Here is a 13,584-nt window from a genome sequence, read left to right as displayed (position 1 = left end):
CTCTCAACAGCCATGCAGTAGGTACCAGACAGACATCTGTCCCTTGCTCCCATCCCCAGCCCCTGCAGCTTCCTGGCCCATCCATCTAGGATTTCTGTGATTTTACTCCTCTCCAGCGCAGAGAGACCTTCGACCGGTGGCTGTTGAACAGCTGTGTCCTCTCCAGGGGGTTAGTTCTTTGTCTCTGCAGCACTCCCAGAAAGAAAGCCAGGAATTCTGTTCAGGTCTCCCCATGGCTGGAGCCTGCTCTCTGTCCCACAACCCAGAGCTTAAGCACAGCTTCCTCCACGAGGGCCCTGGATTCCACAGAGGTTCCCCCAACTTCAGCTCCCCTGTAGCCCCCCCCACCGAGTTTCCCTATAGCCCCACCCAAGCTTCCCTGTAGCTCCCTAACCTCAGCTCCCCTGTAGCCCCCCTGCACTGTAGCCCCACTGTTGAGCTCCTGTTCAGTCCTCTGTTGAATTTGCCTTTTCACTTAGTTCCCATCACTAACAATTCCACCAAACATAAACACCTAGAGAATGCAGAGGTGAAAGTGCACATCTGTGTTCTCACGGCTTGTTCTGCAAGCAGAATCACGGCTCCCCTGGGAAATGGTTGTGTATGGTTTCACTTTATTTTCTGAACCACTGGTTTTTATTCATAGGCTTTATTCTCCCGAGACAACCCCAACCATCAGTCTAGTCCTGGAAAAAAAACAACCAACTGTTCTCTGGACACTGGGCTTGTGAAATAGTCAAGTGTAAAGTGCATTTCAGAGCAGCTGCATTTCTAGTCAATGTTATTTGCGTTGTTCCCTGGCCATTCGGTTCCTGATTTCGAACAGCTGATGGTGGGATTTGTGGGGATGGGGAGGGAGGCAATTTTCCTATCTGTGGAGTTTTCCTAAGGAGTTTTCAAAAATGTGTTAGAGGCTGGCTATTCATTGCCTCTTCTTATCTATGATGTCAGTATTGCTATTCAGAGAGGGTCTGAAGCTGTTGTTGGTGGGATCTGGGTTCAGTTTGATCCAGTTTAGGAATGTGGATACGTAGATCCTGTTTAGACCCATCTCTGACTGTGATGGGCCAGGCCATGAATTGTGGATATAGCTCAGAATCTGAACTTTCCCTGCACCAGGAAGCATTCAGATCCATGGTTTGTGTGGGCCAGTTGCAGATAGTGGCTGGCTGGGAAGTACAGTCTGATCCAAACTTTCCCAAAGTTTGAGGGTGTTTGGATTGGGGAAAGTCGCTTCTCTAATTAAAGACTCCCGTCAGAGTTAGCAAATACCATACGTGAAGAAGGGTAATTGGGCCTGCTCTTTGTGAGGGTGGAAGTGCTAGCAACTATGCTAACAGCGACATGTCCTCGGTGTCTTGCAGGCTTGATCTTATTCTTTTACCTCATTTTGTACACATTTCTGGCTGGGATGTTCTCCTTTTGTTTGTACGGGTTGCTGCTCGCTCTGAGCCCCTACACGCCTACGTACAGGGACAGAGTCTCACCGCCAGGTAAGCCCTTCAGCTCAGCCATTCCCTGACTTCCCTCTGAGCCCCATGCTGACCTATGACTGTAGGAACAGTCTCGATAGTCACCTACACCGAAGTTCTGTCTTTGTGGCTCCTGGAAGTGCATTAGTTAGGTAGCTGCCGTTCCATTTCCTCAACGGAGAAATCTAATGTGAGATTTTGCAGACCAGATTAAAACTACCCCTTTCTTGTCATGCCTGGAGCAGCCTTTTCAAAGGTAAGGCGCATCGAGAAGAGCCTGCCGGAGTGATATGTGTTAATGTGGAAGGATGCAGCCAAAGAGACAGTGGTTGTTTCCCTGAGAACTTGCGGAATGTTAATTTTCCACAGTGGGCCAGATTCTTGGCTGGCGTAAAGCAAGGCAGTGGCGCTGCATGCATTTGCACCCAGCTGAAGATCTGGCCCAGTGTGTTTCAATGGCCAGAGTTCTGGCCACTCCTGGTAGAAGCTGAGGATTCACGTCCATTTCTAGGAGCTCAGTAAAATGATTAGTAATTTACATTGTAAGTTCTGGAGGCAGGAAGTGTACTTACACTTATTGTATGTTTGCACAATGTCAAGCCCACTGTCAGCAACCAGGAACTATGATTATTATAATCAATTATGATACAGAACTTCAAGGAGCAGAGAATCCTCCCGCAAGTGACCCGAGCCTCATGCTACAGAGGAAGGCGAAAAACCTCCAGGGCCTCTTCCAATCTGCCCTGGAGGAAAATTCCTTCCGGACCCCAAATATGGCAATCAGCTAAACCCTGAGCATATGGGCAAGATTCACCAGCCAGATACTACAGAAAATTCTTTCCTGGGTAACTCAGACCCCACCCACCTAATATCCCATCTCAGGGGATTAGGCCTATTTACTATGAATATTTAAAGAGCAATTAATTACCAAAATCACATTATCCCATCATACCATCTCCTTCATAAACTTATCGAGTTTAATCTTAAAGCCAGATAGATCTTTTGCCCCCACTGCTTCCCTTGGAAGGCTATTCCAGAACTTCACTCCTCTGATGGTTAGAAACCTTCGTCTAATTTCAAGTCTAAACTTCCCGGTGGGCAGTTCATACCCATTTGTTCTTGTGTCCACATTGGTACTGAGCTTAAATAATTCCTCTCCCTCTCCTGTATTTATCCCTCTGATATATTTATAGAGAGCAATCACATCTCCCCTCAACCTTCTTTTAGTTAGGCTAAACAAGCCAAGCTCCTTGAGTCTCCTTTTAAACCATGATTTGAGGACTTCAATAGCTCAGACATAGGTGAGGTTTTTCGTAGGAGTGGGGGGGTGAGATTCTGTGGCCTGCGCTGTGCAGGAGGTCAGACTAGATGATCAGAATGGTCCCTTCTGACCTTAGTATCTATGAATCTATGAGTCTCTAATGGTGTCATGCATGATACTAGAGGTCTTCAAGTCAAATGATCTCTCAAAAAGATGCAATCCTCAAATACCCTAACATGAAGTATCCATTCTAATTTACTCTCAAGATGTAAAAATAAACCTAACGTTCACATGACAGGTGATTAGTAGAATGATCATTCAGTTCAACTGATGCCTCTTTAAACTGAAGTCTTAAAGGTGAAACTAAAGCAAAAAAAATGTTTTGGCCTTTTTACATCTTTTTTTCTTTTTTGATGAAATGTAAGCACTGTTTAAATAGTTTTATAATATATATTTTTCCCGCTTGTCTGTTTCCATCTCAAACACCGGGCTTTCCTCGCTTTCCCCTTGCCTTGCTAAGATCTAATGGTGACCACAAACAGGCATGTCCCAAAAGGCCTGATTTTCCTCTCACTTTTGCTGTGGTAAATCAGAAGGCACCCCCTTGAGTCAATGGAGTTACACTGGTGTAAAACTAATGAGAGGAAAATCAACCCCTTAGTCTTAAACCTTCCCCATGAAATCAGGTAGAAGCTTAAATTCATTTGCTAACTCACAGGGCAGCACTCTAATTTTTTATGTACTTGTACCACACCTAGCACAACAGGACAGAACCTGGTTGTGGCCCTGTGATGGGATTCACTCACCACTGCAGCGCCTCCTGGTGGCTGTCCTGGGAATTAGCTCTTCTAGCCAGGGCGCCCTGTTCTGGTGGTGTCTCACTGCCATCACTTCTGCTCCACGGCCCATGTCACTCCCAGGACCGCAGCATCCTCTTCATGATACAGCCCTCGAGCCGTGTCACGCTCTGTTCTCCCCCTTCTGGGGGAACTGCAGTCCACTGTCCAGCCACTTCCCTCAGTGGCAACTGCAGCCAATTGTCTGGCCACTTCCTCAGTGGCGAGAGGTGCGGGGTACCTGGGCTTGCCCACTACGCCAAGTCCCAGCCCAGGGACCCAGTAGATGACCTCCACTTTCTGTGTCCCCTCCGACTCCTTAGTTCATTTCCCTGGGCCGCTTTCCCATGGCTCCCAGCACCCTCTTCACCCTTGCCCCTGGGCCTCAGCCTGCGAATCCCTGCAGCTGACCAGGAGCCATCTTTAGCTCCCCCTGGATGCTGCTAGCAGCACTGCTCTGTCCAGTCTGCTAGTTTTCTTCTGCAAGGCAGCCAGACTTCCCTCCTCAAGCGCCAGGGAGCAACTTCTTATATGGACCTGCCCGGCCCCGATTGGCGGCTCCTTGCAGCCTCTCTAGGGCCCTCTCTAATTGGCTGCCTCCTGCACAGCCTACATAGGGCTCTGTTAACTCCTTATGAGCCAGTGTTGGGCAGATGCCCCATCACAGCCCTTAGGTGCTACCGCAATATAAATGCCAAATAAATAAGGCTCCGTGTTTGTCACAGATTCTGACTTTCTGTGGCCTCCGTGACTTCTGCAGCGGCCAGTGCAGCCAGCCAGGGGGCTGCTGAGCAACTCGGGCAGCCCCTGGACCAGGCGCATTGCCTGCTGCTGGAGCAATCTCGGGGGCCCCCCCCACCCACCCAGAAGCAGGAGTTTGGGTGTGTGGAGGTCTCAGGAGTGGAGCTTGGGGTGCAGGGCAGTGCTTACCTGGGGGGGGCTCCCCGGAAGGGCGACAGCAGCTCCCCTCCCTCAGCTCCTAGCTCCACCCACTGCCTCCGCCCACAGGCACCGCCCCTGGAGCTCCCATTGGCTGTGGTTCCCAGCCAATGGGAGCTAGAGAACCGGGGTTTGGGGTGGAGCAGAGGCAGCACCTGGAGCTAGGAGCTGGGGTTGCTGCTTCCCAGGAGCCAGGTAGAGACAGGGAGCCTGCCCCAGCCCTCACAACATCTTCTCCAGCTTCCCCCCAAGCACCCATGGTGCCCCCTTGGGCCACATCTCCCCGCAACCGTGGCGACCCCCAGGACCTGTGGCGCTGTCCCCCTTTTAGTCAGGGGTATATAGTAAAAGTCATGGACTGGTCACGGACCATGAATTTTTGTTTACTGCCCGTGACCTGTCCGTGACTTTCACTAAAAATACCCATGACTAAAACATAGTCTTATAAGTAAATAATGAAATAATACAATGTTAAATAATAAATATTGATCTGAATTACCCAAATTAACCTCTTGGACATACATACCTGAGCCTATAGAATCTCCATGACTGGTTAATACAACAAGGGCCTTTTTTATTTACCAGGAGTAATGATTAGACCATACTTACATGGATTTAACATTGCCTTCAATGTCTCCGAACCCAGCACATGGATGCCTTATGTGAACAGCATGCATGACTTCCTACAAGGTAAACTGGTTGGAGCTTTAAACAAAAAAAAAAGCACAGTCTTTATATAACTTTGTTCTAGTAGCTTTTATGTTACGTTTTATAAACAGTAAAAAGCCCTCCAGACACTGGCCAGCATGAATGAGGTGGTGCCCAACCCACACATCATGTAACCTAAACTGGTGTCGATAGCTCAGTGACACTTGCAAAAGAGCTGATGTTATAAAGGCTCTAGGAGATGACAATGAACATGTCCAAGTCTGGGCAGAGCCACACAGGAAATGCGGGGGGGGGGGGGAATGCCCCTTTCAAATGATTTCTCCTGCAACATCCTGCAATGCACTTTAGCAGCTTCCTCAGAGTGAAATGAACCTGGGCGTTCACTCCTCTTACTCCCGGCTTTTTCTTTCACTTCCAAGTTTTCAGTGTTGCTTTTCACTCCTGCCATGGCATCCTGCTAACAATGCGCAGGCCTCGTCTCCCTGCAGATGGCCCCCCATCGACAAACTGCAAGAAAACAAACCACGCGGGACCCCCAGAAGGATGGGAGAATAGGACAGGGAAAGGCTTGCCAGCATCACAAGCCTGCAGTTAGGAAGGGCTTGACTCTGCTCCTTAGTAGACTGCAGAGCAGTAAGTCTATCCCCTTTGCTTTCAGTTGCCATTGCAATAAATATGAATGTAGTCTGAAGAAAAGGTGAAGCACAAACTAAACCATAAAAACCCATGTTCCTACTTCTGTCTGTGAGGTTTCCATACATGGAAATACTCTGCTGAACTGAGTATTAAACCTTGTCTTTTGGGAAGGGATTTTCCAACTCCCTCTGGTGCCTTTGACAATCGCAGTCTTGATATTTGAATAGATGGTGACAGTGCGAAAAGCACTAATCAGCAGCTTTTGGTTCACCTTAGCTTATGATGACAACATTCAAGAGGAAAAGAACATTGAGTGCCCAGCAGGCCAGTACTTTGTTCAAGACGGAGCAGAAAGCGAAGAGAAGAAAGCCTGCCAGTTCAAGCGATCACAACTGCAGAACTGTTCTGGGATTGAGGATCCCACATTTGGCTACTCTAAAGGCCAGCCATGCATCTTGCTGAAGATGAACCGGGTACCAAAAAATCCATTAATTTTAATTCCCTCTTTGGGCAGTACTATAAATTAATTATTACACTGGGTTTGAAACAAGGCCAATTCTCTGAGCCAATAAAATCAGCTCTAAAATCAGTTCCCCATATCAGGTGGAAAACAGCAGCTCCATTCCCAGGCAGATATATTCTGTCAAAGAAAATTTGCAAAGGCCCTTGTACCTTGATTTGGTCAAGAAATAGGCAACAGGAAAATAATTCTTTGCTGGGATTTCTTTCTGGGTATTAAATTATTTTCTGAGGTCATGACCCATACGCTGCTTTCTTTATAACTGTGCATTTTTAAAGAACAGTGCATAAATCTGAAATCTTCAAATACAATAGAATCAAAGGATATGTTGCTGGCAAAATAAATGTAAAGATAATTCATCAGCTGCTTGGAAAAGCTTTTGAAGAACTAAGGGTTGGCCTTTTGATTGTGATCAGTGTAGTAATTTTCAATACGTATGCTTCTATTTGTCTACCAAGCAGGGGTCAAGCAGCCATTTGAGGAAACAGTAAAAACTGGTTGCCTAGTAGAACTGGCTCTTTTTTTTTTAAAAGGGTGAACATCATACTGGAAAACTTTCAGAAATTTTTAAAGTGATGTCTTTTGGGGGTGGGAGCCCTTCATGCAGATTTCATTGTATAGCCTCAACTTGAAGGGGCAGAGAGTCTATTGGTCTTCTCCATTCCTGAGTTCTGGGGGCTCAGGACCATAAGGAGGACAAGTAGGCATGTGCACCCCCCTTTGGGGTGAAGACATAATGTGCTGATGGCAGAAAATGGCTCCAAGATAACTTGCATTCATATGAAATATGATCAGATACATAAGCTTAAGATGGAGAGAGAGAAACCTCTGGAGTGGGCAGGTGATATTGGTTGGGTATCACAGGCCAGGCTTCGCATCTCATAGAAGCATGAATGACTTTTCTTTTCGTAGATCATAGGCTATCGACCTGGCTATGGGACACCTGTGAGCGTGAACTGTGGCATTCAGGTAATTCTTTCACAAATGTCCAGTGTTATTTGCAGAAAGGGCCTCCTGCCCACCCCACCCCCCGCAGTCCCATTTGGTGATAAATTGCAATGGAGTTACACCAGGGATGACTTTCACCCAAAACATTTCACCAGCCCCAGCGTTAAGAACATTGTGAGGGCTGCAGGTTTGTAAAGTTCCGTGAAGGTGGACACTGCTAAATATTATCCTGCGTCTCTCTATTTGGGGCCTGATCCTGTGTGAGCTGCCAAACACCTCTTGGAGAATGCTGAGCTCTTCCAGCTTCCAGTGACACCACTAGCAGAGAGTGCTCAGCTATGCCCTGCCTAGGAGCAGGTCCATAGACAGAGAGGGACTGAGACTGCCCCCTGTCTGTCCGTGACCCAGCACTCAGGGCCTGGGTAAGGCTACCACTGGCTTCAGTGGGAGTTAGAGCAGGCCCTTAGCTAGTAATGATGAGGCAGTGAAGCATGGAGACTGATTTATAGGAGGCAAACATGACCTTTGTCCTGCTCATTATGGCGCACTTGTTCTCTGATCATTCCAGCAGCAGCTGGTTCTATTAGTAAATATGCTCTGTATAAATAGGTGTCAAAATACCTAGTCCTTTTGTGCTCGGGCTCTTCTTTGTGCCCACCAAAGCCCCATTGTGTTGTTGATCTGAGGGGAGCTGTACTGTACTGCCCTCATACTACACACCTGCCTATTTTTAATCACAGAAAGGCGATGAAAGTGCTCTTAAATCAGTGGACTTCTATCCAGGCAACGGAACATTTGATCTCATGTACTATCCCTACTATGGCAAGCTCACTCACGTAAGTAGAAACTTGGCGGCTAATGCTCTATTGGTTTCCCTTTAATCTCTCCTCGGAGAAAGAGTGGGGCGGGAGTGGTTGTTTGTAAAATGCGCCTATTTGGAAAGTACAACCCAGCAGGAAGGCACAGTGAACTAGTAGTCAGTGGGGTGGGGGCTGGTAATTAGAACTCCTGTGTTGTATTTCAGGCTCTGACACTGACTTGCTGTGTGATCACCTTGTGTGCCTCATTTTCCCCATCTGTAAAATGGGCATGATAATATTCACCAGGGGCTCAGTCATATTCAATGTGCTGACAGCAGTAATACCATAGTTTGACATTTTCCAAAGTGGCCACTGATTTGAGATGGCTTGGCATTATGATGCCCAACTTGGAATATGCACGGGCCTGTTCCTTAGTGGTGACCAACATGCTCAAGTTGGGCAGACAAAAATTGAGCTACCCCAAATCAGTGACCACTTTTGAAAAGGTCGGCCCTAGTTTTTAATGGGTCTATTTACATCTGGAGTACTGTGTCCCGTTCTGGGCACCACATTTCAGGAAAGATGTGAACGAATTGGAGAAAGTCCAGAGCAACAAAAATGATTAAAGGTCTAAGAAACATGACCTATGAGGGAAGATTGAAAAAACTGGGTTTGTTTAGTCTGGAGAAGAGAAGACTGGGAGGGGACAAGATGACAAGTTTCAAGTACATAAAAGATGGTTACAAGGAGGGAGGTGAAAAATTGTTCTCCTTAACCTCTGAGAATAGGACAAGAAGCAATGGGCTTAAATTGCAGCAAGGGAGGTTTAGGTTGGACATTAGCAAAGGCTTATCAGGGTGGTTAAGCACTGGAACAAATTACTGAGGGAGGTTGTAGAATCTCCATCATTGGAGATTTTTAAGAATAGGTTAGACAAACACCTGATAGGAATAGGCTAATTATTACTTAATCCTGGCTTGAGTGCAGGGGACTGGACTACATGACTCAGTGAGGTCCCTTCCAGTCCTATGATTCTATTTGCAGGATTGGGCAGTTTAGGTGAGCAAAACGCATTCAAAATAAGAGTTCAGACAGAGAGGTGGGATCAACAAAATTCCCATTGTGAAAACAGATGGAATGTATGTGAGGGCAAATAATAGCTCCCTTGTGAAACGTGAGCTGGATGCCCCGACCTTGGTTTCTCAGGAGCATGTACATTGGGCACACTGATCACAAGGAGCATTATTATTGCAGACAAAGGAGCAACAGTTTAAAGCAGCAGAAAGTAGTTTATAACCTCATTAGTCTTCCCTACTTATCACGGCTTCTGACTTGAATAATAACAAATCGACCCGTGAGGATTATAATATTAGAGAGCTCAAATGTGTCCCCATCATTTTCAAACATACTGGATCAGATCCTCAGCCTGGTGCAAATCAGCTTTCCTGGTCCTCGTAGAGTCCATAGGGCTAAGCCCGTTGACGCCACTGCAGGATCAGGCCTGTTTTTCTGAACACTATTCCGCGGGCTGTGGCACAGAGTATTTGATGTTTTTCCTACCCTCTCAAGTGTTGTGCTTATCTAGTGTCTCTCCTTTTCAGGTCAACTACACCTCCCCACTGGTGGCTCTGCACTTCACAGATGTGAAGAAGAATGATTTTGTCCCCATTCAGTGCAGACTGAATGGGGAAGGAATTGTGAATGATGTGACTAATGATCATTTCCTGGGCCGAATCACCTTTACACTAGGCATCAGAATGTAGCCCATGCAAACATTCACCAGGCACTTTGTTTAACTCTTTTTATGGCAATCATGCTTTTTCCACTCCTCCTTTTAAACATAACGTCAGAATATAACATCTCTTCTGGTAGGAAAACACAAATTGTTTCCTATGTAACTGAAACATTTCTTTATTGGCTTATTTATTATATATTATTACTATATATTATATATATATATAGCTGGAGACAACCGCCATGTAATATAGACTGAGGAGCTACATTTTTAAAATGTAAAGGCCTAACAAATCTTATTGGCAATATAGATCCAGTCTTGTAACTACAGGTAGAGGGCCCTGGTAAAACATTTCAATATTGATTTTTAAATACTTACAGGACATTTTCATAGGGTCACTTCAAAAGGAACATTCCTGACCTTATATTTCACTTTTTAATCATATTTTAAAGTAAATTTCCCAGGTAGAAACTACATTAAACAGTAGTGCAGGGCACTCCCATGAACTTCGGGGTTACATGTGCAAAACCAATAAAAATCAAGTAAAATGCCCCATCGCAAAATCCCTTGAGCCCAGGAGCCCTGGCACTGCGGGGGCCACTGTGCCTGGGGACATCAGCCCAACTCAGCACAGCAGCATTCACACTGGTAGCTTCAACCATGTCTTGATACGTGTAAGATGCTGGCTGCAGTTGGAAAGAGGACGCCATAATACAGAAGAATTGTCATTTATGAATCTTTAGGACGGTTCCCTCCACCACTGAGCTGGGAGGATAAACACCCCCCGCCCCTTAATACACTCCTTCCCCTCTCTCCGCACGCCCTTTGAGTCCACCAGACTGAAAGGAGCTTTCCTCTCCTAACCCCCCAGCATGTCACACTGCCAGGAAGAGATTGCTGGGAAACAAGGATCTCCTTCCAGCCAGCCCAGAGTTGGGCAGCGAGCTGCATTCTGCATGGCCATACAGAAAGTCAGCTTCAATTCCACTCTTCAAATCCTTCACTCCTCAGTGTCCAAAAGATCACAGTGATAATGTCCTTAAAAGCCGGAGAGTTGTGGGAGAATATGTAGCCAGTTATCTTTATCCGTGAAATTAACAGTGGGATTTCTTAATGTACTGTGAGATTTTTGTCCCTTCTGGTGACTAGCCAATTGGTTAACCAGGCACTATCACTTCAACATTCAGAATTCTCACAATAATTTGTTTTACCCACAGCTGTTTAGATCAACCTCACGGAAGTTGAAATCGAAATGTTTCTTTCGCTGTGCTTGCACCCACTGATTTATCATTGCAAGAGCACTAGGCTGTGCAGCTTGTTTAGGTGGGGTTGCTTGGGAGTACAAGACTGTCAGTGTTGCTTTGTTACTTGAGGATTGATCAAGAGTGTGGGGCTATGACCTTTGGTTTGTTAGTGCAGGGCTTATCATGAGTGCTGTGCCCTGCTACTGGTATTTTTAAAAGGAAGTTCTGCCCTATACAATTACTGTAACAATTATGGGGGGAGGGGGAGGAGGAAGGGTTACCAATTCATTCACCGATTTCTGTTTGCAACCCTGTTAATCTTAAGTGGGCTAACAGCCTTCGTCCCTTAGTTCTCACCATGTTTTACGAATTGGGGCTCTCTCTTCTAAATCTATGGCATACATGACAGAGGAATTTACCATTGGGGTTCTCTCCCCCTCAGCATCCTAGGATATGTACTGATGTATTACAGCATGACATACAGAGCTAGCTCCTCTCCCACTTCTGTTTCAACAAGATGAGAAAGAGAGATTCTGGCTCAGGTAATATGGGACTGCGCAGGCAGGCATAGAGGTTTCCCTCTATGCCTGTGATGCTCTAGAAACAGAATCCAAGTTTGTTAGAGCTCTTGCAGAAGCTGGGTAAATCCTTAGCTGAGAGTTTCCAAGTTTGAGAAACACGTGGTCACTTTCTTTTTGAGACAGAGAGTGTCTTAAAAGAACCTTTGTGACATTACACCCCGCACAGAGGATCGCATCACTTACCCCAGATGTCCTCACAGGAAGATTTCACATGGATTTGAAACCTTCACTGCAGTTGAAGAGGGCTGAATGAGCTCTTCCTGGGATGCATGAGTGCTGCTCCTGGAGACGAGCTAGTAATCATTTCGCAAGCCAGCACCACAGCTCCTAAAGGCTACATGGAAGTCATTGGGTTCCTAGATTGGCCAGAAGAGTCGCCGCAACATGGGTACTTCCTCTGCTCCATCTCCTGTACAGAAGCCTAAGGACTGGGTGTGTGGGCTTCTTACTTGGCTACTACCAGGTTGTGTATGCTCTATGCATTTGAGGAAATATTTCTTGGCTCATTACGATCTCCTTCTCACACCAGCAATGGGAGCTTGATTATTGCCAGTGTCTGGTGCTGTGACAATTTACCCATCTGTCCTTTTTCAACCCTTAGTCTTAATATGAAGACTTTATGGCCATTCACATTTCAGTGTGGTTGGAGTACCCACCCTGGGAACAGGGCACAGCCTTCACTACGGGCCCCTGTACAGTGCAGGCCATCCTTGCTACAGCCATACAACATACCGTGGAGAGTGAGTTTGCAGTGTCTCCATTTCACTGGCCCGTTTAGAAGTGATTTTAAAAAAACATTAGTACAATCTATGGTATGTGTGATGAATGGGAATCACTCAGCCCATTTCCTTAGGTCCAGATTTTACAGGCTTGAGATAGTACCTGGAGCAGGCTTGTTCACTGCAGTTACTGAGTTTTGAGCTTTAGAACTGGGCTCTCAACACTAATTTTTTTTTTTTTTTTTTTAAAACCACACAATAAGTCTGTTGTGGGAGGGGAGTGGGATTTAATCACAATGGGACAAAATCACCCCAGGTGTAATTTCATTAGTTTTCCAGGCAGAAGACAGACCATTCTGTGATAGTAACTTTGACCAAAGTTTTCAAAGCTTGGTGTTTAAACATTTAAATCCACATTCGGACATCTAAATATGAGCATCCACAACTCCCAAAACATCAGCTGGATTTATGGGTGCTCAACACCTCTGAAAATCAAGGAACTTAGGTGCCTAAGTATTTATCCATATAGATATCTAGCTTTAGTACTTACAGGTGAAAAATGGTGGCCTCTTTGCCATCTTCTAAATATGCAGAATTACTTCAATCACTTACATTTAGCAAGGCACCTGTGCCCAGAAATTTAGGGTAGTTGAGAGGTCAGAACAAGACTTTTCAAGGCTAGAGTATTAGAAACTTCCCCCAGTACCTGAAGATCAAGCTGTGTTCACTGTACATCCCAGGCTTCCATGAGTAATAAAAATTCAGCAATCAGAATTTTATTGGCAATTGTGTTGATGTGTGAACACTTTTTATAACCGCTGCACGTTTCGTTGGTAAGCTAAAAAAAGACTGGACTCGGAAGAAGTATAGGGCCCACTCCTGTCAAGGGCCGAGCCCTGCTGATTAACTTCAATAGGAGTTGAACAGCTCAGAAGTTTGAAGTGCCAGGGCCATAGACAGCACATACACAGAAGTCTCTTTCATTCATAACCACGGGCTAAAGTCCTTTTCTTTATATTAAAAATCTAACAGCATGCTGTCTATAACATCTACTGTTTACCATTATGAAAAAAGCATTTAAATATTGTTACCATCCCTCCTGCTCAGAGTTTTAATAATTCTCTCTCCTCTTAAATTTAGTTATCCACAGTCTGTGGAACATGCAACCAATGGCAGCACAAATGCCACCCGCCTGGCCTCTGCCTCAGTCCTTACCTGAAAGGA

General features: G+C 45.8%; 1 protein-coding gene across 2 annotated transcripts in view; it reads left to right on the top strand.

The window, feature by feature from the left end:
• ATP1B4 (ATPase Na+/K+ transporting family member beta 4) overlaps positions 1 to 10,006 on the top strand; it is a 28,392-nt gene extending 18,386 nt beyond the window's left edge. For both annotated transcript variants that reach the window (XM_043492092.1, XM_038416668.2), the window contains exons 4-9: positions 1,365 to 1,493; positions 5,094 to 5,198; positions 6,090 to 6,286; positions 7,246 to 7,302; positions 8,022 to 8,117; positions 9,683 to 10,006. In XM_043492092.1, the coding sequence (XP_043348027.1) occupies positions 1,365 to 1,493; positions 5,094 to 5,198; positions 6,090 to 6,286; positions 7,246 to 7,302; positions 8,022 to 8,117; positions 9,683 to 9,844 (746 nt within the window). In that variant the 3' untranslated portion in view covers positions 9,845 to 10,006. The remainder of the gene's footprint in view (positions 1 to 1,364; positions 1,494 to 5,093; positions 5,199 to 6,089; positions 6,287 to 7,245; positions 7,303 to 8,021; positions 8,118 to 9,682) is intronic.
• The last annotated feature ends 3,578 nt before the right edge of the window (positions 10,007 to 13,584 follow it).

This window comes from Dermochelys coriacea, chromosome 9 (genome assembly GCF_009764565.3).
Source record: "Dermochelys coriacea isolate rDerCor1 chromosome 9, rDerCor1.pri.v4, whole genome shotgun sequence".
Taxonomy (NCBI): Eukaryota; Metazoa; Chordata; order Testudines; family Dermochelyidae; genus Dermochelys; species Dermochelys coriacea.
This window is presented reverse-complemented; position numbering and strand designations above follow the sequence as displayed.